At 51.8% G+C, this 24891-nt stretch overlaps 1 protein-coding gene across 5 annotated transcripts in view; it reads left to right on the plus strand.

The window, feature by feature from the left end:
* The first annotated feature begins 8797 nt into the window (after positions 1-8797).
* PHLPP2 (PH domain and leucine rich repeat protein phosphatase 2) overlaps positions 8798-24891 on the plus strand; it is a 145645-nt gene continuing 129551 nt past the window's right edge. For 2 of the 5 annotated variants that reach the window (XM_048816964.2, XM_048816965.2), the window contains exons 1-2: positions 8798-8940; positions 18984-19231. In XM_048816964.2, the coding sequence (XP_048672921.2) occupies positions 8869-8940; positions 18984-19231 (320 nt within the window). In that variant the 5' untranslated portion in view covers positions 8798-8868. Of the gene's footprint in view, positions 8941-18983; positions 19232-24891 lie in introns of those variants that run through there. The other 3 variants (XM_075118525.1, XM_075118526.1, XM_048816966.2) reach the window with 2 other exon arrangements.

Here is a 24891-nt window from a genome sequence, read left to right on the forward strand (position 1 = left end):
CTGCCCTTGTGTTTGGGGAGGTCAAAACCCAGATGTGCGTGATCTGTAAAGAGCAGGAGGGCTGTCTCAGTTCTCAAGTGCTGGGGAAGCTCTTCAGGCCACCTGGCTAACTTTGAGAGAGATCTTGATTCAGGACACTTATTGACAAAATGGTTTTTTACCTGGCATCTGTGCTATTGAGGTCCCTGCTCTTCTGGAGATGATGAGGAGAGTGAAGGCTAGTGCCAGAAACTCTTTACTCCTGAGCTTTGCTATGCTGTCTTAGGCCTCTGACATGGCTCTCAGGGGCTGCGAGATGTATGGGCCTGTGGTGCCCAGGCTCCAGCAAATTCAGGACCCAGGGGGCCTGGCTCCACCAATGTTTGGGGACAGGTCTCTCCCCTTGCCCTGCCTCCTGCCCCCATACACCCCTCCAGAGTGTCCCTGCCTGCCCTGGGCAGCGGGCGGCTGCTCCCTGCAGCTCCACGCTTCTTCGCCGGCCGCTGCCGGCTACAACGGAGCAGTGCTGGGGCAGGTTGAGGCAGCTGCTGTGCCTGAGGAGGGGAGAAGGTGCATGGCAGCCCCACCCTGGCAGGTGACTCTGAGTTGACTCCAAGGGGGGGGGGGGGTGCTTATCCTGGCTGGACCTCCTGAGCAGCAGCCTGGGGGGGCTTGGCTGAGTGTCATGCTGGCCCACCCCCAGAGCTCGCTGCTGCCAGGGGGGAGAGGGCTGCAGAGAGTCGTCCTCTCTGGCCCTTTGCCCCAGCGCAGCCTGCCTGGGGTACCCCAAACTCCTCATCCTGGCCCAGCCCATACCCAGCACCCAAACTCCCTCCCAGAGCCTGCAGCCCTGCTACACACCACTCCCCAGCCCAGCCCAGAGCCTGCACCCAAACCCATTCCTGCTTTAAGCAGGTGTGGGTGGGAGATGCGGGATTTGGGCCCATTCTGGGCACCACCAAAAATTATACAAACCTGCTGCCCCTGGTTCTACAGCACTGGGGCTCTTCAACCCCCAGGGCCTGTGGAAACTTCCAGTCCTTGGGGCCTGCTCTACAGTCCATTTTCATAGAATCATAGAATATCAGGGTTGGAAGGGACCTCAGGAGGTCATCTAGTCCAACCCCCTGCTCAAAAGCAGGACCAATCCCCAATTAAATCATCCCAGCCAGGGCTTTGTCAAGCCTGACCTTAAAAACTTCTAAGGAAGGAGATTCCACCACCTCCCTAGGCAACACATTCCAGTGTTTCACCACCCTCCTAGTGAAAAAGTTTTTCCTAATATCCAACCTAAACCTCCCCCACTGCAACTTGAGACCATTACTCCTTGTCCTGTCCTCTTCCACCACTGAGAATAGTCTAGAACCATCCTCTAGACTATTGATCAAAAATGATCAAATTGGTCACATTTTAAAAAATATTTGTTACACAGCATGCATAATTTATATTAACTGCATCAAAAGCTTCAATTTCAGAATGTTGGGGTAACATAATACTTAGCAGTTCAAGAAAAACTGATAGCACAACTGAAGCAGCTATCCCGAAATGGTTATATTATTCCAGTATATTGGAAACAAACTAACTTAGTACATACCCAGACTAGCACCTGTGATTGGTGATCTACAAATCAGAGAAAGAACTGAAGTGATTGTGCATTTAAATCTGTATTTAGGGCATAAACATAAAACTGTGTGCAAGGGAGTAAAGATTCCTCCACAAAGAGTAGCTGATATTTAACCTGCTACGCTGATACAGTGATACGATTCAAATAAATTGTGTTTGCTTATTCGCATGTACAAACCCTGCTGTAAGATCATGTATTTGCATTACTTGAGAAATGTGCTTCTCAGATCAAAACACCAGGAGACCTTTACTAAAAAAGTAGTGAGACTTCTGTGCATTTGACAGGTTTAAATCAGTTCCAATGTAGTCTCTCTCCTCACACTCGGACAGCTGAGATCAGCCAAGGAACGTGAACTGGCCTAGAGCTGTAGGTATGGAGGACTGTGCATTAGAAGGCCCTCAAACCGGGAACTTGCATTTCCCTTTATTTGATAGGCGCTAGCCTGCAGACTTCCAGAGCACACTGCAAGCGCATTTATTTATCCAGGCTTTTCCAAAAGCCGGAGTTAGGCTGGAAGCAGTTTTAGTATTGTTGATATAGACAGTTTATTTTGGTTTGTGATTTCATCCTAGCACTATCGCTACGGGAGCCTGCATGACCATGAGAGCTTTATTCCTACAGGACTGGTTATCTGGCCAGAGCATGTTCTCTATCACCCCCAGCCTTGGAGAAACAGGCACCTCTTCCTACTGCTACTGGCTCTCGCCCTGCTCTGCCCCCAGTGAGGCAACCCCTGCAATGCTCTCCCCTACTAGCCCCCCACTCCTGTTCCTCCTGGCTAGGCACCCCCAATGCTCTCCTCTGATAGCCCCCCTCCTGTTCCCCCTGGCTAGCCCCCCTCCTGTTCCCCCTGGCTAGCCCCCCACGCCTCTTCCTCCTGGCTAGGCCCCCCTAATGCTCTCCTCTGATAACCCCCCTCCTGTTCCCCCTGGCTAACCCCCCACTCCTCTTCCTCCTGGCTAGGCACCCCTAATGCTCTCCTCTGATAGCCCCCCTCCTGTTCCCCCGGCTAGCCCCCCTAGTGCTCCCCCTGCTAGCCCCCCACTCCTCTTCCTCCTGGCTAGGCGTCCCTAATGCTCTCCTCTGATAGCCCCCCTCCTGTTCCCCCTGGCTAGCCCCCCACTCCTCTTCCTCCTGGCTAGGCCCCCCCAATGCTCTCCTCTGATAGCCCCCCTCCTGTTCCCCCTGGCTAGCCCCCCTAGTGCTCCCCCTGCTAGCCCCCCATTCCTCTTCCTCCTGGCTAGGCCCCCCAATGCTCTCCTCTGATAGCTCCCCTCCTGTTCCCCCTGGCTAGCACCCCCCCCCGGGTCAGGCACCCTCCAATGCTCTCCTCTGATAGCCCCCCTCCTGTTCCCCCTGGCTAGCGCCCCCCCCCGGGTCAGGCACCCTCCAATGCTCTCCTCTGATAGCCCCCCTCCTGTTCCCCCTGGATAGCCCCCCTAGTGCTCCCCCTGCTAGCCCCCCATTCCTCTTCCTCCTGGCTAGGCCCCCCCAATGCTCTCCTCTGATAGCCCCCCTCCTGTTCCCCCTGGCTAGCGCCCCCCCCCCCGGGTCAGGCACCCTCCAATGCTCCCCTCTGATAGCCCCCCTCCTGTTCCCCCTGGCTAGCCCCCCACTCCTCTTCCTCCTGGCTAGGCACCCCTAATGGTCTCCTCTGATAGCCCCCCTCCTGTTCCCCCTGGCTAGCACCCCCCCCGGGTCAGGCACCCTCCAATGCTCTCCTCTGATAGCCCCCCTCCTGTTCCCCCTGGCTAGCCCCCCACTCCTCTTCCTCCTGGCTAGGCACCCCCAATGCTCTCCTCTGATAGCCCCCCTCCTGTTCCCCCTGGCTAGCGCCCCCCCCCGGGTCAGGCACCCTCCAATGCTCTCCTCTGATAGCCCCCCTCCTGTTCCCCCTGGCTAGCGCCCCCCCCGGGTCAGGCACCCTCCAATGCTCTCCTCTGATAGCCCCCCTCCTGTTCCCCCTGGATAGCCCCCCTAGTGCTCCCCCTGCTAGCCCCCCATTCCTCTTCCTCCTGGCTAGGCCCCCCCAATGCTCTCCTCTGATAGCCCCCCTCCTGTTCCCCCTGGCTAGCGCCCCCCCCCCCGGGTCAGGCACCCTCCAATGCTCCCCTCTGATAGCCCCCCTCCTGTTCCCCCTGGCTAGCCCCCCACTCCTCTTCCTCCTGGCTAGGCACCCCTAATGGTCTCCTCTGATAGCCCCCCACTCCTCTTCCTCCTGGCTAGGCCCCCCCAATGCTCTCCTCTGATAGCCCCCCTCCTGTTCCCCCTGGCTAGCCCCCCTAGTGCTCCCCCCTGCTAGCCCCCCACTCCTCTTCCTCCTGGCTAGGCGCCCCCAATGCTCTCCTCTGATAGCCCCCCTCCTGTTCCCCCTGGCTAGCCCCCCACTCCTCTTCCTCCTGGCTAGGCACCCCTAATGCTCTCCTCTGATAGCCCCCCTCCTGTTCCCCCTGGCTAGCGCCCCCCCCCCGGGTCAGGCACCCTCCAATGCTCTCCTCTGATAGCCCCCCTGGCTAGCGCCCCCCCCCCCCCCGGGTCAGGCACCCTCCAATGCTCTCCTCTGATAGCCCCCCTCCTGTTCCCCCTGGCTAGCGCCCCCCCCCCGGGTCAGGCACCCTCCAATGCTCTCCTCTGATAGCCCCCCTCCTGTTCCCCCTGGCTAGCCCCCCACTCCTCTTCCTCCTGGCTAGGCACCCCTAATGCTCTCCTCTGATAGCCCCCCTCCTGTTCCCCCTGGCTAGCGCCCCCCCCCGGGTCAGGCACCCTCCAATGCTCTCCTCTGATAGCCCCCCTCCTGTTCCCCCTGGCTAGCCCCCCACTCCTCTTCCTCCTGGCTAGGCACCCCTAATGCTCTCCTCTAATAGCCCCCCTCCTGTTCCCCCTGGCTAGCCCCCCTAGTGCTTCCCCTGCTAGCCCCCCACTCCTCTTCCTCCTGGCTAGGCGCCCCCAATGCTCTCCTCTGATAGCCCCCCTCCTGTTCCCCCTGGCTAGCGCCCCCCCCCCGGGTCAGGCACCCTCCAATGCTCTCCTCTGATAGCCCCCCTCCTGTTCCCCCTGGCTAGCGCCCCCCCCCGGGTCAGGCACCCTCCAATGCTCTCCTCTGCTAGCCCCCCTCCTGTTCCCCCTGGCTAGCCCCCCTAGTGCTCCCCCTGGCTAGCGCCCCACTCCTCTTCCTCCTGGCTAGGCCCCCCCAATGCTCTCCTCTGATAGCCCCCCTCCTGTTCCCCCTGGCTAGCGCCCCCCCCCGGGTCAGGCACCCCTAATGCTCTCCTCTGATAGCCCCCCTCCTGTTCCCCCTGGCTAGCCCCCCTAGTGCTCCCCCTGCTAGCCCCCCACTCCTCTTCCTCCTGGCTAGGCGCCCCCAATGCTCTCCTCTGATAGCCCCCCTCCTGTTCCCCCTGGTTAGCGCCCCCCCCCCCGGGTCAGGCACCCTCCAATGCTCTCCTCTGATAGCCCCCCTCCTGTTCCCCCTGGCTAGCCCCCCACTCCTCTTCCTCCTGGCTAGGCACCCCTAATGCTCTCCTCTGATAGCCCCCCTCCTGTTCCCCCTGGCTAGCCCCCCTAGTGCTTCCCCTACTAGCCCCCCACTCCTCTTCCTCCTGGCTAGGCGCCCCCAATGCTCTCCTCTGATAGCCTCCCTCCTGTTCCCCCTGGCTAGCGGCCCCCCCCCCCGGGTCAGGCACCCTCCAATGCTCTCCTCTGATAGCCCCCCTCCTGTTCCCCCTGGCTAGCCCCCCACTCCTCTTCCTCCTGGCTAGGCACCCCTAATGCTCTCCTCTGATAGCCCCCCTCCTGTTCCCCCTGGCTAGCCCCCCACTCCTCTTCCTCCTGGCTAGGCCCCCCCAATGCTCTCCTCTGATAGCCCCCCTCCTGTTCCCCCTGGCTAGCGCCCCCCCCGGGTCAGGCACCCTCCAATGCTCTCCTCTGCTAGCCCCCCTCCTGTTCCCCCTGGCTAGCCCCCCACTCCTCTTCCTCCTGGCTAGGCACCCCTAATGCTCTCCTCTGATAGCCCCCCTCCTGTTCCCCCTGGCTAGCCCCCCTAGTGCTCCCCCTGCTAGCCCCCCACTCCTCTTCCTCCTGGCTAGGCGCCCCCAATGCTCTCCTCTGATAGCCCCCCTCCTGTTCCCCCTGGCTAGCGCCCCCCCCCCGGGTCGGGCACCCTCCAATGCTCTCCTCTGATAGCCCCCCTCCTGTTCCCCCTGGCTAGCCCCCCACTCCTCTTCCTCCTGGCTAGGCACCCCTAATGCTCTCCTCTGATAGCCCCCCTCCTGTTCCCCCTGGCTAGCCCCCCTAGTGCTTCCCCTGCTAGCCCCCCACTCCTCTTCCTCCTGGCTAGGCGCCCCCAATGCTCTCCTCTGATAGCCCCCCTCCTGTTCCCCCTGGCTAGCGCCCCCCCCCCGGGTCAGGCACCCTCCAATGCTCTCCTCTGATAGCCCCCCTCCTGTTCCCCCTGGCTAGCCCCCCACTCCTCTTCCTTCTGGCTAGGCACCCCTAATGCTCTCCTCTGATAGCCCCCCTCCTGTTCCCCCTGGCTAGCCCCCCTAGTGCTTCCCCTGCTAGCCCCCCACTCCTCTTCCTCCTGGCTAGGCGCCCCCAATGCTCTCCTCTGATAGCCCCCCTCCTGTTCCCCCTGGCTAGCGCCCCCCCCCCGGGTCAGGCACCCTCCAATGCTCTCCTCTGATAGCCCCCCTCCTGTTCCCCCTGGCTAGCCCCCCACTCCTCTTCCTCCTGGCTAGGCACCCCTAATGCTCTCCTCTGATAGCCCCCCTCCTGTTCCCCCTGGCTAGCCCCCCACTCCTCTTCCTCCTGGCTAGGCCCCCCCAATGCTCTCCTCTGATAGCCCCCCTCCTGTTCCCCCTGGCTAGCGCCCCCCCCGGGTCAGGCACCCCTAATGCTCTCCTCTGATAGCCCCCCTCCTGTTCCCCCTGGCTAGCCCCCCTAGTGCTCCCCCTGCTAGCCCCCCACTCCTCTTCCTCCTGGCTAGGCACCCCTAATGCTCTCCTCTGATAGCCCCCCTCCTGTTCCCCCTGGCTAGCCCCCCACTCCTCTTCCTCCTGGCTAGGCCCCCCCAATGCTCTCCTCTGATAGCCCCCCTCCTGTTCCCCCTGGCTAGCGCCCCCCCCCGGGTCAGGCACCCTCCAATGCTCTCCTCTGCTAGCCCCCCTCCTGTTCCCCCTGGCTAGCCCCCCACTCCTCTTCCTCCTGGCTAGGCACCCCTAATGCTCTCCTCTGATAGCCCCCCTCCTGTTCCCCCTGGCTAGCCCCCCTAGTGCTCCCCCTGCTAGCCCCCCACTCCTCTTCCTCCTGGCTAGGCGCCCCCAATGCTCTCCTCTGATAGCCCCCCTCCTGTTCCCCCTGGCTAGCGCCCCCCCCCCCCGGGTCAGGCACCCTCCAATGCTCTCCTCTGATAGCCCCCCTCCTGTTCCCCCTGGCTAGCCCCCCACTCCTCTTCCTCCTGGCTAGGCACCCCTAATGCTCTCCTCTGATAGCCCCCCTCCTGTTCCCCCTGGCTAGCCCCCCTAGTGCTTCCCCTACTAGCCCCCCACTCCTCTTCCTCCTGGCTAGGCGCCCCCAATGCTCTCCTCTGATAGCCTCCCTCCTGTTCCCCCTGGCTAGCGCCCCCCCCCCCCGGGTCAGGCACCCTCCAATGCTCTCCTCTGATAGCCCCCCTCCTGTTCCCCCTGGCTAGCCCCCCACTCCTCTTCCTCCTGGCTAGGCACCCCTAATGCTCTCCTCTGATAGCCCCCCTCCTGTTCCCCCTGGCTAGCCCCCCACTCCTCTTCCTCCTGGCTAGGCCCCCCCAATGCTCTCCTCTGATAGCCCCCCTCCTGTTCCCCCTGGCTAGCGCCCCCCCCGGGTCAGGCACCCTCCAATGCTCTCCTCTGCTAGCCCCCCTCCTGTTCCCCCTGGCTAGCCCCCCACTCCTCTTCCTCCTGGCTAGGCACCCCTAATGCTCTCCTCTGATAGCCCCCCTCCTGTTCCCCCTGGCTAGCCCCCCTAGTGCTCCCCCTGCTAGCCCCCCACTCCTCTTCCTCCTGGCTAGGCGCCCCCAATGCTCTCCTCTGATAGCCCCCCTCCTGTTCCCCCTGGCTAGCGCCCCCCCCCGGGTCAGGCACCCTCCAATGCTCTCCTCTGATAGCCCCCCTCCTGTTCCCCCTGGCTAGCCCCCCACTCCTCTTCCTCCTGGCTAGGCACCCCTAATGCTCTCCTCTGATAGCCCCCCTCCTGTTCCCCCTGGCTAGCCCCCCTAGTGCTTCCCCTGCTAGCCCCCCACTCCTCTTCCTCCTGGCTAGGCGCCCCCAATGCTCTCCTCTGATAGCCCCCCTCCTGTTCCCCCTGGCTAGCGCCCCCCCCCAGGTCAGGCACCCTCCAATGCTCTCCTCTGATAGCCCCCCTCCTGTTCCCCCTGGCTAGCCCCCCACTCCTCTTCCTCCTGGCTAGGCACCCCTAATGCTCTCCTCTGATAGCCCCCCTCCTGTTCCCCCTGGCTAGCCCCCCACTCCTCTTCCTCCTGGCTAGGCCCCCCCAATGCTCTCCTCTGATAGCCCCCCTCCTGTTCCCCCTGGCTAGCGCCCCACTCCTCTTCCTCCTGGCTAGGCCCCCCCAATGCTCTCCTCTGATAGCCCCCCTCCTGTTCCCCCTGGCTAGCGCCCCCCCCCGGGTCAGGCACCCCTAATGCTCTCCTCTGATAGCCCCCCTCCTGTTCCCCCTGGCTAGCCCCCCTAGTGCTCCCCCTGCTAGCCCCCCACTCCTCTTCCTCCTGGCTAGGCCCCCCCAATGCTCTCCTCTGATAGCCCCCCTCCTGTTCCCCCTGGCTAGCGCCCCCCCCCGGGTCAGGCACCCCCAATGCTCTCCTCTGATAGCCCCCCTCCTTTCCCCCCAGAGCTCCCCTGCTAGTCCCCCCACTCCTGTTACTCCTGGTTAGGCCCCCCTCCATGCCCTGCCCCCTAGCTAGCCCCCCCATGCGCTCCTGCCTGTGCTGTCCACGCCTCCCCGACTAGGCCCGCCCCCCCTCCTTTCCCCCCCTGCTCTGTCCTTGGCTAGGCCCCCCCAGTGCCCTAACTTGCCCCCAGTTCTCCGCCCCCCCCCCGGAGCTGGCGCGGCAGCTGAGGGGCCCCGGCCCCAGTCTCCGCTCCGGCAGGGGGCGGGGCCCGGCAGGGGGCGGGGCCCGTTATGCTAATGAGCCCGTGGGCGCGGCTGGGAGCCCGCCGCGGCGAGCGCGAGGCGCCGGTGCTGAGGGGGCGGCTGGGGCCGCGCCGGGGCCCATGGAGGCGGCGGGAGCCGGCGGCGCCCGCGGGAGCCGGACCGGGAGCCGCGGGGGCATCCGGGTGCTGAAGGTGAGCGGGCCGGGCCGGGCCGGGCCAGGCCAGGCGGGGGCTTGGGGCCGGGGCTTGGGGCCGGGCCGGGCCGGGCCGGGCGGGGGCTTGGGGCCGGGCCTTGGGGCCGGGGGCTTGGGGCGCGGCCGGCCCCACCCGGAGCGAGGGGCCCGCGGCCGGAGCAGGGCCTCCCCGTGCGGCGCGCGCTCTCCGCCCCCCCGACGGGCGCACGGTGCCGGCCGCCGCGGAGCGCTCGGGGCCTCAGACCGCGACGTGCCAGGCCCGGGAGAGGCGGCGGCCCCTGCTGCCGGGGGCTCGGGGCGCGGCCCCACACTCGCGGCGCAGCCCTCCGGGGCTGGGGCCCGGCGGCGGCGCCCAAGCCCGGGGAGCGTGAGCTGCAGACCCGCGGCCAGGGCTTCGTCCCAGGCGCGGCGTCCTGGCGAGCGGGTGGAAGAAAGCGCGTCCCCCCGCACGTCGCGGAGAGGGGAGCCCGGGGCCGCGCGGCTCCCGGTACCGGGGTGATCTGTGGACCTTAATCAGGCTGCGGGCAGGGCGCTGGCAAGTTCCCTCGTGCACCGTTCCGCCCCGCGCTCCCCACCTGCACGTGGGCATCGCCCCTCGTTTCCCTGGCTTGGTCCTGGGCCCGCAGCTCTGCATCCATCTGCTGATCTCACACTGTGATGCATCTTGGTGGTGGACGTGTCTAACGGGTCGTCATCCGTCGGGTCTGGCTCCTGAAGCAGTCTGTGAATGTCAGAAGAGGGGAATTTACCCCTTGGCAGCCCAGGGAGTGGAATTTGGATTATGTGAATTTCTCCTCCAAGACCTCTTGCAGAGGGAACCCCAACAGACTTCTAATGAAGCCATATGTTGGTTACACTGGTTTCCTAATAATGCTGTGGTCAGAAGTTCATGGTGATTACCATAGTATAGACAGGACTTAACTTATAACCATGACATTCACTTGCCCCAGAGGCATATACAAAACCTCTCCCCTTCCCTCCAAGAAGGCATACTTTTCTTTTACTCCCTTTCTTTGGTATTGTCTGGTTCTGTATTTATTCAAATAGCATCACCAGTGAGCCTGGCACTTCAGCAAAAATAAAATGGTCCTTGCCACGAGAAGATTAGTCTGAGTTAGAGTACAGCAAGGGGTGGCAAATTGCAGAGTTGATGACAACAAGGGAGGCATCAGCAAAAGCTTTAGTGTCAAGAAATGAGACACACTCTTGCGTTGATATGATGCTGTCTTAAGAGTAGAACACTTAACACAGCAGTAATAAATAGACAAGCTTAAATGGTAAAAACAGAGAGTGGTGAGGGATCAAGATTTGGAAGAAGGGGTTCTTAAGAGCCAAGACTCCTGTGTTCTCGCCTCAGTTGTACCACAGGCTTCTCATGTGACCTTGAGTGAGTCACTCGCTGGTTAAAAGTACTTTAAAAATAGTTCCCTTACCTGTGTTACTAATAACACTTCCAGCTTGTTTCACACAGGAATCTGTGTTGGGAAAGGGCATTTATTTGGCAAAGCCAGCAGAACTGCTTGCTTTACTCCTACTGTACTTGAGATCCAGCACACCTCTTCTTCTGAGGAGTTTCATACAAGGAGGCAAAAACAGGAGTCCTCAGTGCCTGCTGTGCTTCCCTCCAAATTATCATCTTTGCTGTCATAGTCTGAGTGTCTGTGTATAGTTGCAGCCTTCCAGCAGCATTCCAGTCATGCTCTGGCTTCCACTTGCAGGGTGACCCCAACACACTCCTGGTCCTGGATTTTCCCCAAAAGGTGTGTTCTGCACTGTCCAGCTTTCTTGGCGAGAGTTCAGATATTAGAGGTCTGTTGCCTCTGTAAGGAGTCAATATACAAAAGTTTGGTACTTTAATTGGCATTACCAAACAATTCAGTTTAAGCACAACAATGGATTAGTTTTGACTAAAGAATAAAACAAGTTTAATTACAAAGAGGTAGAATTTAAATGAGTACAAGTATAAGGTATTAAAGTCAGAAATGGTTACAAGAGAAAGATGAAACGCTTTCTAGTAACTAAAACTTAACAAACTAGACTTGGTTCAAGGTAAAATCCTTACCACATGTTCTTAGCAATAGGGCTGACCAAATTCTCAGGTCAGAACTCCTCCCAAAGTCCAAAGGCTGTTGTCTTAGGTGAAAGAGATAGGAAGAGAAAGAGAATATCTGGTGTGTTTTTGTCCCTCGCTTTTATAGTCCAGTCAACCTTTGAAATGTATTTGCCTGAGGGTTACCCCTAGATAAAGTGCCTTCCCACTGTGAGCATAGAGAGTGCCTGCCTTCCTCTGTTGCCAAAGAATGGCCACTTGACGGGTGATTGCCAATCAACTTTGCTGACACCTGGCTAGAGGCATTAGCGTGTCCTTTGAGATTGAGAAACAGGTTTACCCCCTTCCCTGGTGTAAACATTTCAGTCAGAATTTCAGTTTATGTTGATAACTCTTAATATGCATTTTATACATACATTACACAAAAATATTGATCAATGTATTATCAGTTTTTAAATGATACCTCACAAGGCATATCTTGTACAAAGATTATTACAGTAGTGTGTAGGGTGTGACTGCAGCGGGGGCATTCAGTCACAATGATCACATACTATTTTTGCAAAAAGAAAAGGAGTACTTGTGGCACCTTAGAGACTAACCAATTTATTTGAGCATAAGCTTTCTTGAGCTACAGCTCATTTCATCGGATGCATACCGTGGAAAGATCTTCTTTACTTTCCACAGTATGCATCCGATGAAGTGAGCTGTAGCTCATGAAAGCTTATGCTCAAATAAATTGGTTAGTCTCTAAGGTGCTACAAGTACTCCTTTTCTTTTTGCAGATACAGACTAACATGGCTGTTACTCTGAAACCATACTATTTTTGGTTTTTTTACACCAGACTCCACCTCTGTTAGTGCACAGGATGAACCTGATCTGGGGATGAATATGGGGATACAGTCGGCTGTTGTCTATAGGACCCTGCCTTGTTTATTGCAGAAGTTTGTTGGTGACGCTGGACGCTCTGTGCCGGCAACAGTTGGAAGACAAGTGAATGCTGCCCTGGAGAATTGGATTCTATTCCTACCTCTTCCACAGAGTCACTGTAGTATTAGTAGAAGGGCAGGAATAGGATTGCCCAAAACTAAAGGCCTACCCTCTCAGCTAAAGGGGCAGAACCACTGAATCCAGGCTACAAGTGATTTCTGGGGGCACGAAGTGGGGAAAAAAAAATAGGAACGGGAGTGAGGTCAAAGGTTAATAACGAGGGATCCAGAGGGGGACACTGAGCAGAGAGCTCCAGGCAGTGCCCACTGTTCCTCAAAGGCATCTAAGGAGGAACTCTGCCTGGAGGTGAGAATGGACAAGGGAACAGAAATAGGCCCTAAGTCACAGAGCACCCATGCCCATCTAGCTTCTTCCTCCTGGAGTGGTGGATGGTCAGCACCAGGAGAAGGTTGATAAGAAGGTCTCACAACTTTGTGGGGTCATGGATGGGGTGTGCCAGGAACAGGGGAATGTATAGCCAGAACCTCAGTAAGAGGGACTGCAACCTGACATACCCCATGTAGATGTATGCTAGGGTCTCCCCCTCACCGCAGGAATGACAAGTGTTGGGAAAATTCGTGAACTGTGCCAGGTACAGGCCTATGTTTGTGGCTCTGTGAAGGAGCTTTCAACAAACATCCCCAGCGGGCTGTGGGCTACAGAGTCACAGTGTGATTTTGGGTAAGTCACTTAAATCGAACTTTTCACAGGTGACCACTAATATTAGTTCCTCATTTTGTGAATGCCTGACTCGAGACTCCAGGGTCTGACTTCAGTTGCTGCTGTGAGTGCACAGCAGCTCTGCAAGTCAGTGAGAGGTGTACTGTGAACATATAAACGTATAATGCTAATTACTCTAAATCAGGTCCTAGTTATCTAAAATTGGGCACCCAAAACCAAACCCAAAACTTTTGACCTTGATCTCTGTCTCTTATTTCCCTATCCATAAGATGGGGATAGTATCATCCCCTCTTCTCATAGGGGTGTTGTGAAATACATTAATTGTTTGTGAAGCATTTACATACTATAGGGATGAGCTCCATAGAAAGTCCAGGAAGAAATTAATAATTCTGTCTTCAGAGCAGGGTTTAAATAGTGTGCAGTAAACAAGGCATGGAGCCACACAAAAAACAGTGAGAAAACAAAATATTGAATAACTACCCATTAATTGAGTTGTATCCATCTTGTGCCCTGGGTGAGGTTGGTGTCCTGTGGAAATGAATAGTATATGATCATGTAATTAAAGATAGTATCATAACACATATGCCCAAGGGAGCCAAACTAAGGCTGCACAGGCCACCTTAATTCTGGCATTTCCTAACTTCTGAGTGCTTAACTTTGCAACCCTTACTGATGTTTGGTTTCAGAGTAACAGCCGTGTTAGTCTGTATTCGCAAAAAGAAAAGGAGTACTTGTGGCACCTTAGAGACTAACCAATTTATTTGAGCATAAGCTTTCGTGAGCTACAGCACACTTCATCGGATGCATACTGTGGAAACTGCAGAAGACATTATATACACAGAGACATAGTGTATATAATGTCTTCTGCAGTTTCCACAGTATGCATCCGATGAAGTGAGCTGTAGCTCACGAAAGCTCATGCTCAAATAAATTGGTTAGTCGCTAAGGTGCCACAAGTACTCCTTTTCTTTTTACTGATGTTTGTTTAACATAATTTGTGTGTGTGTGCGTGTGTATGCAACTTCCTAGCTTTTAAAAAAGCAAACCAAAAAAGACCAGTTCCATCACGTGGCATCACACTGATGCCCATGTGGGTCATCAGCAGGGTTGAAACCTTTAGATCCACCACAAGGACTTCTGCTACTTGAGCTAACAGAGTAATCAATAACAACAGTAGGTTGGCATCCTCTGTGTGGACCAGCACTGCAGGGGGATGAGACACATACTTTGAGTCAGTTTCAGCAGATATTTGCTGACAGCAGAGGAATGATGAGACTTGGGAATCTTGAGTTCCATTCCAGGCTACGGAGGGAAATGTGCTGTGGTGGGTACAGAGACTTCTTCTCTTTTCCCCCCAAGTTTGACCCCTTTAGTCCTGTTCCTGTCCTGTCTCTTCCCCACCCCAGGCTCCTCATCCCATTCTCATTCTCTTTGCCTTCCCAGTCTCACCTCCTCCATCTTTTTGTCCCAGTCCTAGTCTCACTCTCTGGGCTCGCTCTCTGAGTCCCAGTCTCCCCCCTTTCTCTCCACACTTAGTTCCAGTCTCTCCCCTCCCTGTCTCTTGTTGAGGCACACTCAGTTCATGCCGTGCGCCTCTGCTTCTTGTCAGATCTGCCTCCTCTCCATCCACCTGCCCCCATTTCCTACCACTGGTTCTAGTCCCAGTCTCATTGTCCATCCAGCCCCAGTCCCCCCACTTCCTTGTCTGATTTTAGGGCTCTCCCAGGCTCTTTCCTTCCCCTCACCCTACTGTGTACCACACCGGCTCTCAGTGTCACCCTACCTGTCCAGTCAGTTCCAGTCTCTACTCCCCCTGCTCCCAGTCTCCATGCCCAATTTGTGTCGTCGTCCCCCTGTGCCAATTTCACCAGACACTTTGTCCTAATCTACTCCTTTTCCTCCTCCCAATTCAGCTTTTGTCCCCTGTGCATTTGAATCAAACAGCTTCTATCTTGTTTCTGCCTAAATGCCCTCTGGGAGATCATTGAGAACACTGAAGAGACAGGCTCCTGCTCTCAGTTCTAATGTCTGGTGGTCCCACCACAACCTGGAGCAGCTGGTAAATGTCATTATGGGGGAAAATTTGGCTTTGTGCCTGTATCCCTGGGCTCGAGCATGCTCTGTGGTAATGGTGCATGTGTAGTTGAGGAGCTGAAGCATGCTCAGTTGCTCTGTGCCGCTGGAGGATGTGCAATCTCAAGCATGGTCAGTAAGGACAGAATCTTCAGAGATTTTTGGCTACTAAAATCAAAGAAGCCTCCACTGAGTGTGTGAACTGTGATTCTTCCCTCCCCTCCCCAAAGTTTATAGTTTGTCCTAATTTGGGAAAATTTTAATGGGAATGTTAAAAGGCATATTCCTGACACACAGGCCAGCCAGACCTCCTCCCCTTTTCATAGATTCATAGATATTTAGGTCAGAAGGGACCATTATGATCATCTAGTCTGACTTCCTGCACAACGCAGGCCACAGAATTTCACCCACCACTCCTGCGAAAAACCTCTCACCTATAGTTGGCCCATGGGATTGTGGGATACTTTTGGCAGATTCCCAGAACACAGATCTAGTGAGGCTGCATCTACAATGCAAAGTAATAGGGCTTGAACCCTGGGTCCCAGCTTGACTCAAGCTCAGACTCTCCACCCCCACAGAGTCCTGGGACCCTGGGTCTGAGTCCTGCGTTAGTGCAATTTGTGTGTATAGGGAAGGGTGGGGATAGGCTTGAGCCAGAGTTCAAACCCTGGGCTTACATTGCAATGTAGGCATACCCTGGGTGACCAAAAAGACATCTAAAAGACGCCTCTTTTCCGCTCCCTCCTTTTGTTATGGGAGGGAAAGAATAGCACAGAGATGGGTTTGGGATTAGTAAGGTTTTTCATGTTTGCTTTTTAATGTCTTTCAGACCTGTTTTTGATGGAGTTTTGTATTTTAACATCTCTGCTTCTCCCAGAGAATGTTAATAGACCCAGTTATTTGTGTCCAGTTATTCCTAAAGAACAATTTTCCAAATCCCCCACCAGGAGCTGCTCCTTTAAATTTAGACAACAAGTCCCTGTTGCGTTGAAAAGGGGTGTATTGGGCCAAACAAGAGATAAGACATTAATAAAGCCTGGCTACAAGGAACAGCTAAGTGTAGTTCAGGGTTTTATGTCAAATGGTCACTGGCTTATTCCCATTGTACCAACCACCATTAAAATTTCGTGTCCCTGCTCCAAAGCATGGGGGCACCAGAACTTTTCAAAGAATTCTTTAACATGGGCATAACATAAGAATTGCTATACAGTTTCAGACATTTTTCCCTAGCCTCGTTCTCAGAAACTGTTTTGCCCTGAAATTTTCTAAAAAGAAGTTCAGCTGGAAACAGACACCCGGCATGGAAAATTGGATCCCAAATGGTTAAAATTTGGCAAAGATATAGGCAATTGAAAACAGGGTCTTATAATGGGAAATGTCTTGGGGCTTCAGCTCTGTGTGAGGCACCTGCCGGGGTTTGGGGCTTCAGCCCTGTGGGGAGGGAGGTCTTGGGGCTTCAGCAATGCTCCTTCTGAAGCCCTGAGTCCTGGCAGGTATATCCTGTGGGGTTGAAGCCCCAAGACCCCCCTCCCTGCTGGGGAGAAGAAGCTCCTAGCCCTACCACCCAAATCCAGGGCAGAAGCCCTGAGTATCCTCCCTCTCGCCCCCAGTCTGGTAGGCAGAGAATGGCGGGGGGGAGAGGGGGAGCGTGGAGAGCTCCACGAGCCACACTTTAACTGTAAAAGAGCCATATGCGTTTTGCGAGCTGTGGTTTGGTCACCACTGTTCTAGAGGATGAAATGTTGCATTGCTAGTGAGGTGATAGGTGCTTATGGGAATCTAGCACCACCATCTGTAAGCAAAGCTAACTCCAGAAGGATTTCTTAGATACTCTGATGAGCCTCTCTCTCACCCTAATAGAGGAAAATCTAGTTGACAACATTGACTGCTAAAGTGACAAACTATTGTAAAAATTATTTTGCTATCTGGAATATGCATCTGACACTTTGGGACTCTGAGGCAGAGTGAGAAAAATTATTTGTTTTACAATGTAATATTGATTTGCCTAACACTTTACTGTGGTAGGTTTAGGGCATGTCTGTTTGGAGCAGTGGCCTTCACTCTTCACAGATTATGAGCTTGAACACCTGCTGTGGAACGAACAGCTAGCATAGTGAGGTTTGAATTGAGCCATTTCTGCTTTTAGGGCACTTTCTTGTTAGTAGTAGTGGTAGAGTCAGGCCCTTCAAGAGAAATTTGGAGCCCTAGTACAGAATGTTCACTGGGGCCTCACTCCCTGCAATTTCACTTTATTTACACAGACATTAGACATTTTGGGGGGAGCCCTGGACTTGGGGCCTTGATACAGTTGTCTTCCTTTTCCCCACTTCTTGTCAGCCCTGGGTAGAGCTGTATTTCCAGGCAAGAGGGAAGGAGCATGACTATGTCATTAAGGAGACAATTCCATATTCATAGAATCATAGAATATCAGGGTTGGAAGGGACCTAATCATTTTTGTTGCCCTCCGCTGGACTCTTTCCAATTTTTCTAATGCATCCTTGTTGAATCATCAAAGTGTCAAACAAGTCAGCTCGGATAGAGGAGTTGGTCCCATCTGTGGTTTAATTTTCCTGCTAATCGTGTGCTTCTCTTTAGTAATGGGTGAGATCCAAAGAGGTGAAGGATGTTTCTAGATCATAGAGATACAGGGTGTTGCAGATGCTTTCCAGGCACAATCCAGGGGCCACTTCCAGCCTTACTTTAGTTTATGGAGTCTCCTCACATGTCTTGTCCACAACTGTTATGCCTGAGGGCATTCTGTGCCAAAAAATAAAAAATTCTGCACACAATATTTTAAAATTCTGCAAGCTTTATTTGTCGATAAATAAATGCAGAGGCTTCAGCATGGTGGTGAGGAGCATAGGCCACTGGCTGTACAAAGGTGGGAGATTACTCTGCAGCCTCCCCATCCCCTACCCCCAGGACAAGGACTCAGTGGTGAGGCTGCACCCAACCCTGACACAGCACAAGGTCTGAGTATACCACAGAAACACCCTGTGGCCCTGCCCCTTTGTGCTAGGTGCACCTGTGGGGCAGGCAGGCTCAACCAGGCAGGATCCAAGTGTGGAGGGGCTCAGTGTGGGGTGAGAAGATTCTGTGTGAGACAATCTGGGTGCAGGCAGCTCAGTGGGGGGTCTAGATGTGGGGGGATCTGGATGCACAGAGGCTCATTGGGGGGGTTCCAGGTGCAGGGGCAATGGGACTCTGCCGGGGCTTTCAGGTGAAAGTGGTGGGGGCTCAGCGGAGGGGTCTGAGTGTTTGGGGCTCAGCGGGGGGTCTGGATCCTGGGGGGAGTGGGGCTTCGTGGGGTGGAGGTCTGGGTGCAGCTAGTTGGGGGTCTGGATGTGGGGGCTCAGGGGGGTTGGGCATGTCAGGGTGGGGGTTTGAGTGCAGGGAGCTCAGTGTGGGGGTGGTTTGGGTGCAGGGGTGGGGGTCTGGAGGTAGGGGGTCTGGGTGCAGGAGGGCTCCAGGTGCAGGGGTTGAGGTTCAGTGGGATGGGGTTCAGGTATGGAGGGCTAGTGGGGTTCTGGGTATATGGGGTGAGGCTTGACAGGGGTGTCTGGGTATGGGAGGTCCAGATACATGGGGATTGGGTGGATGGGGGAGCAGCTCCCCATCCAGTGACCCCTCCCCCCCCCCCTCCCCCCCGCAGCTGAGGAGCGATGGGGGCAGGAAGCCTGGAAGAATGCTGAGCTTCCTGCAGCTGGGGGAGGATTCTCGGGGGAGAGGGGTCTGACACAGCCCCATCCACTCCTTTGCAGGGGAAGAAGAAATCCTGTCCTCTCCTGCTTTCAGCACAGCCAGGGCTAGCAGGTGGTCTCGACTCAGGGTAGGAGCCAAAGGATGGGGTGTTCCCAGCCTTGCGGTGATTTACCTCTCCGCCGGCTGCTCCAGGTGCTTGAAACGATGAACCTGCACAGCTAGGTAGTGGTGCATGACTGCTCTTGCAGCTTCCCTTTGTTTCCCTGTCAGAAAGTCATTTTTCTGTGGGGAAGCAAAGAAATCTGCAGGGGACATGAATTCTGTGCACGTGTAGTGGCGCAGAATTCCCCCAGGAGTAAGCAGCTGTTTGGATGACTGCAACCCATGAGGGATGAGGGGAATTTGGGAAAGCAGAAGGAGAGGGGGGTGAGGTGTGGAAATTACACTTGGCTGGTCATTGGAGGTGTTGGAGAAGGAAAGCAACAGGCAATCTATTGGATTTCAGTCTTCGTGCCAGCAGCTAACCATCTACTTTTGATGTCCTTTAGAGGAACATGAAGTGCAATGGGAGCAGAAACTGCTTGAACAGGAGGAGTCGATTTGGCTCCCGTGAGAGAGACTGGCTGAAAGAGGATGTTGGGCGAGGCTGTGTGTACATTTATGGAGCAGACTGTGCAACTGCGACCTCTTCTGACCTGCACTTGGTCCTTTGTACAGTGGATACCCTGGCATCTGAGATCTGTGATGGAGAGGGTAGGGAGAACCTCTATTTGCAGCTCCATGGAGACCTGGTCAGGTAAGGACAGAAGGAAAGGGTAAATCCAATTCCAGAAGTGGATGGAGGGCAGTGCTTTCTTGCTGTGGGCAAATGAATGTGAATGAAACTAGGGCTAATTTAAAGTAGGTAGGTATAGCCTTATGATTCATTTTGGGTGCAAGATGCACTTGTCACTAATAACGGGTCTGTTCTTTGGTGGCTATTTAGAGATTAATTAAGATGATGACTGGTGAGACATACATAGAGACTGAGTTTTATTTGTACGATGTTTATTATAAACAAAATCACAGAACTAGGAAACAAGATAAGACTAATAGCTGAATTCGCATCATGTATACTCAGGAATCAGTGGGGCTGTGGATTCCCCTTAAAATGAGATTAAGTGTTATTAGGTCTAATGTGGCTTTATGCTAACTATTACCACTAGTCCTCAAGCTGAATACTAGGCTTCAGACTCACTGCAAAGCCCATTTTAAAATAATCTTTGTTTTTTTTATCCTACTTGCATCGTAGCTTTAGTTTAATTTGCACTAATTAAACAAGCATCTTAACTTTTTCTAAAATAAGTGATTATTTACGTGATCACCTAAGCTCAGGTTATGGGTCAACAAAGGGGTTCTGTATGACAGATGGATCCAGTTCAGAGCATATAATACTATAATTTATGGATTGAAGCTGTTATGCTCAGATAGGAAACACTCATTGGTGTTTTGGCTGGGAGGGTTTGACTGGTAATTCCCCTAGAAGCACCTCCTTTTTGAAGAGTGTTTCGTTTGAGTGAGTTAACTTCTGGGAATTTCTAGTTGGACATGGAATATGCCCTGGGGTGAGAGATGTCCCTGTTTATATAATGCTGCATCTTTTTCCATATAAAGGGCTAAATTTTACTCCCAGTATATACTATCTTAACATCTTTATTCATCTTTATAAAACTGGCATCCTAAATGATAGCATATTTGTTAGGCAAATTATTCAAATGTATTCACCAAAAAAAGGCCACAGACGAAAAGGGCCAGAGTTAAGGTCATAGAAATGTCTAATGTGCATGTTCACAAGTGTAAATTTTCTTGAGAATGTATAATCTCTAAGTTACCTTTAGTGATCATTTCTTGACATCTATATTTTGTTAACTGAAATGATCTTGGTATGTACTTCTGTGATGGTCATGATTTAGTAACTGTATAAATTAATGCTTTTTCAGTGGGGATATCCTTTGTTTAAAAAAAAAAATGGCAAAGTATGCTAAGAGTATAAATAGACTTAAGCTATAAAGTTTTATGTGCAGAAAACTTGGACTTCAGTGTATAAAGTGTTGTGCCTTAGGTCATTATGCACTGAAAATAGACTTCAGCTCATAAAGTTTAATGTGCACAAACTTTGTGCTGAGAAGATCATGAATTCCTCATAGCTTTACAAGCCATAGAGTTCTTTTGAATTTAGACTTTGTATTACCTCCAGTGGATTTTGGATTTCAGCGTGTAAACCTGCTGCTCCTTTTCACGGACAAAGTTAAAACGGGAGTCTCTAATCCACACTTTTCCCAGTGGACCTAATCCATGTTGTTCTTCTAAAATGCACGGGGAAAGGCATGGCACTTTGGAGCACTTCTCCAGTTCCTGGTAAAAGTTCCACTGCTGGGGCCCTAGACTTCGGTGTGTTTGGGAAAGTCATTGACAGATGGGAGGAAAGACTGGGTGTCCTTTGCATCACTAAGTATTTTTGATAAAGTATTATTTGCATAAATTATACACTGAAGTTTTTTCTTCACAATAAGTTATAGGTGTGTAAAACTATGTGTACTGAATTACTTATTGTATAATGACTTCATGAGCTGAAGGATGCCTGATCCTTCCAATTGCCTCAGTACAAAAGTAAATCTATGTTCCTTATAGCTCCTTCCCCACCTCTCAGCATGGATTAACGCTCAAGGTAGCATAGCTCAGCATAGGTTGGGTCTACTGAACATCTGAGTTCCTGAGCTCCCTAGATAAAACCATATCTGGGATAAGTGTGGGAGCATGAAGGAGAGGAGAGAACTGTGTCATGACAGCTGATAAATTTGCACATAAAATTTTTGCAGGGACCAAACTGCACAAATTCACTGCAATAGAAACTTTTCCTGCACAAATTGCTCTCTTGGAATGCTTAAAAGACTGGGGTCTTGATATTTTAAAAGTTTAATAGAAAGTTTTCCTGCTGTAGTGTTGGATTCCCTCTGAAACCTTTTCCACTCAGCTTATCCAGAATACCTTGTTCACTTCTAGGAGAACACTTTATCCAGTTTTCTGGGATCCAAAAAACTCAGTTGGACTCCAGATTTAGTCACTCAGGTTCCTTTATTTGTCATGCAGCAAAGCTATGCTGATCAGACTCAAGTGTAGGGGAGAGTATAGTATGTACCATACATCCAGAGTTACACAGAAAAACTCTTCCTTTATATACATTTACACTTTACATTGCATCACATGTTTTTGAATTAGCTTGGTTACTTTGCAGGAACCAGTCCCTGTGCAACATGCTCTGTCTATGCATTATCCTCACTTGACCTAGTCTTTACCTCATCTCTACATTCCAAACTATTTTGTCCATTGTTAATAAATGGGTCCCTGGGTGTTCTCCATCTTATCTGAGCTGGCTCAAACATTCTGTCTTTTTCAACCTCCTGAGGTCCCTTCCAACCCTGATATTCTGTGATCCGTTTACCTCCCTAATTCTGTTGTCCAAGAAATGAGGCCTCCCTCCAGATGTTAATTGCTCATGTCAGGCTAGGTCTCCACTACATGTTGTCTGCTTCCAAATCTTGTTGTAGTTTTGGCATAGAAAGTTTTGCACACTGGAATTCATGATGGAAAACCAAGTATTGATGATGAAAGCTAGTCACTTATTTATGAGATTTGACATGCATATATACTAGTGTGCAATACAGTTTAAGTAAGGCTCTGGCTATGAAATCTTGAAAATGGAGTTTTGTAAAGTTTGATCAGTTTCTTCAGATTTTCAGAAACAATTCTATTATATGAAAATGGCAGTTTTTCAAGCCAAAACATTCTCTTTAAAAGTTGAAAATTTGTAAAAAAAGAGGATTTATAATAAAAATCGGGCTTCCTCTTCAATACTGTAAGCAAGTGCGGTTTCAGTGAATTCAGTGATGTTACACTCACTTTTGCAAGCCCTGGATTTGGCTCCCAGATTTTTCTGCTGTTGTGCATTGGGTGCTGAGAATACAGAACATGCAGCATAGCTTGAATTCAGCATATTGGTACAGGAAAAGGAAGACTGTTCTGTATTGCATCGTAACAGTGAGGCGAGTAAGACTAGATTTGTAGTGGAGCTCTCCCTTCACTTGGCTATGTGTCTGAGTTGCAGGAACCAGGCATAGGTCAGTTACAGTAAGGGTATACATAGCTGTTGGCATGGAGTCATGGATGTAGCTGATAAATTGTGTTTATTAGGTGAAATGTTTATAGGAAAATTGCCTTTAGTGGCTCATTGCTTAGTTCTGTAGTGATCTTCCAGCACTTAGAGCACAGACCCTTTACTCCAGAGCCCTGATAAGGTTAGGATTTGAAGACGCATTGTTGGAGCAGTTGTAAGAGATTGTGTTTTAATTCCCCTTTTGAACTTTTGTTTCAGCCTCTCTTTTCTTGTTGTTTTGCAGCATTACTTCACTTTGATTTGTGGCAAGTTGAATAGCTAAGTTAATTGGTCTCTGTGAATAATACTTTGAAACCCAGTCCTGAGCTTTAAACTGATGGCAGCAGGTCCTGCTCCCACACTTGCTACCTTCTTGCCTTTAGCAATTCAACAAGCTTGATCCTGAAATTCAGTTCTTGAACTATTGCATGTCACCTGTGCAAAATTCTGAATGTAAATGTAGCAGGAAGGTCTCATAAATAAACCTCAAAGGGGGAAGGTCTCCGTACAGCAGGGTTCTCAAACTGGGGGTTGGGACCCTTCGGGGTCGCAAGGTTATTACATGGCGGGTTGTGAGCTATCAGGTTCCACCCCAAGCCCTGCTTTGCCTCCAGCATTTATAACGGTGTTAAATATATAAAAAAGTGTTTTTAATGTATAAGGGGAGTCGCACTCAGAGGCTTACTGTGTGAAAGGGGTCACCAGTACAAAAGTCTGAGAACCCCAGCCATAGAGATACAGTAAGTATGAAATTCCCCTTAGTAGTCATTTGTTTGACATTAGGATATGGTCCATGGTCTTGGTCAGTTCTCCTGAGGAAGATGACACCAAACTCAAGGTCTCACTATACCCAAATTCTCTCAAATGCCAAGAGAATTCCATTTTAGTGCACAATCTGCTGATCAATGTGGTCACATGCATATGAACACAAATAACCCAGTCAAGCATCTGATGTCGCTTGTACCCCAGATATGTTGGACCCCAAGTAACTCTTAATTCCCCACCATTTGAATCCTTGTAGATGGATTTTTCCCACATCTCCTGGATTAAGAATACAAATACTGATCACCCTTTTGGGGTAGGAGGGGCAGGAGAAGATCCCCAGATATTTGTCCTAAACTTCCAGGAATGTCCTTTGTGGTGTTACTCCTCAGCTGAAGTAGATCCTCTGTGATCCCCATTAAGTGCATACGCATTTCAGTAAGTTCCTTTGAGCATTTACCTCTCTAAGATGTATAGGTCTAAGGTCTTCAGCCTTTCTTTCTAGCTAAGACCTTCCATTCCTTAGGTTCTCTTTGAAAGTTTTTCAAAAGTTATAGCTCACAATAAAGGATAGGTTCCGAAAACTACATGGACAAAACTCTTTTCTGTACCTGAATGAACCAGGTAATCATAGGCCAGTCTCACATTGATCTCAGGGAAGATATAATACAGCAGCTGATGTGAGTCTTCTTTAATAAGACTTAAAGAAGGGTAATTAATTAATGTCAATCAACATCGGTTCATGGAAAATAAATCCTGTCAAACAAACTTGATTTTTTTTATGAGATTACAAATTTGGTTGATAAAAATAATAGTGTTGTTGTAATATACTTAGATTTCTGTAAGGAATTTGATGTGGTACTGCATGACATTTTTATTAAAAATATAGAATGATATAAAAACTGGATAACTCATAAGTCTCAAAATGTAATTGTAAACAGCGAATCATAATTAACATTTTTAATGGTGAGGGCAATTAACCACTGGAACAATTTACCAAGGGCTGTGGTGTGTTATCAAGATTGGTGTTTTTCTTTAAAAAAAAAAAACAAAACACAACCCTAGGAATTATTTTGGGGAAGTTCTGTGGCCAGTGTTATACAGGAGGTCAGACTAGATGATCACAATGTCCCTTGTGGCCTTGGAATCTATGAAGGTATAAAACCTGGCTTTTATGCATGGGCAATAACTAAAGTTACATGAGGGTCTGTGAAGCTGCTGTTCTGTGCTGGCCTCCTGTTCTCTCCTATGCTTATTTCTTACCCTGGCCTGATAGTGCTCTCTCACTGACCTAGCTGAAGTGACCAGTACTTGGTATGTGATACTGAAAACACTAGACTGGAGGGTTTGACACCACATGAAAGGAGAGGAAATGTTCTCAGTGAATTGCTGGTGTATTCTCCAACTACACTAACCCTCAGTGTGTACTGTGTGTAGAAAAGAGCATGTACAAGTACAGTCTTTTCAGTTGCATGTTTCTGATTGCCTTCAGGTTTTGTCTG

The sequence above is a fragment of the Caretta caretta genome, chromosome 12, assembly GCF_965140235.1.
Source record: "Caretta caretta isolate rCarCar2 chromosome 12, rCarCar1.hap1, whole genome shotgun sequence".
Classification (NCBI taxonomy): domain Eukaryota; kingdom Metazoa; phylum Chordata; order Testudines; family Cheloniidae; genus Caretta; species Caretta caretta.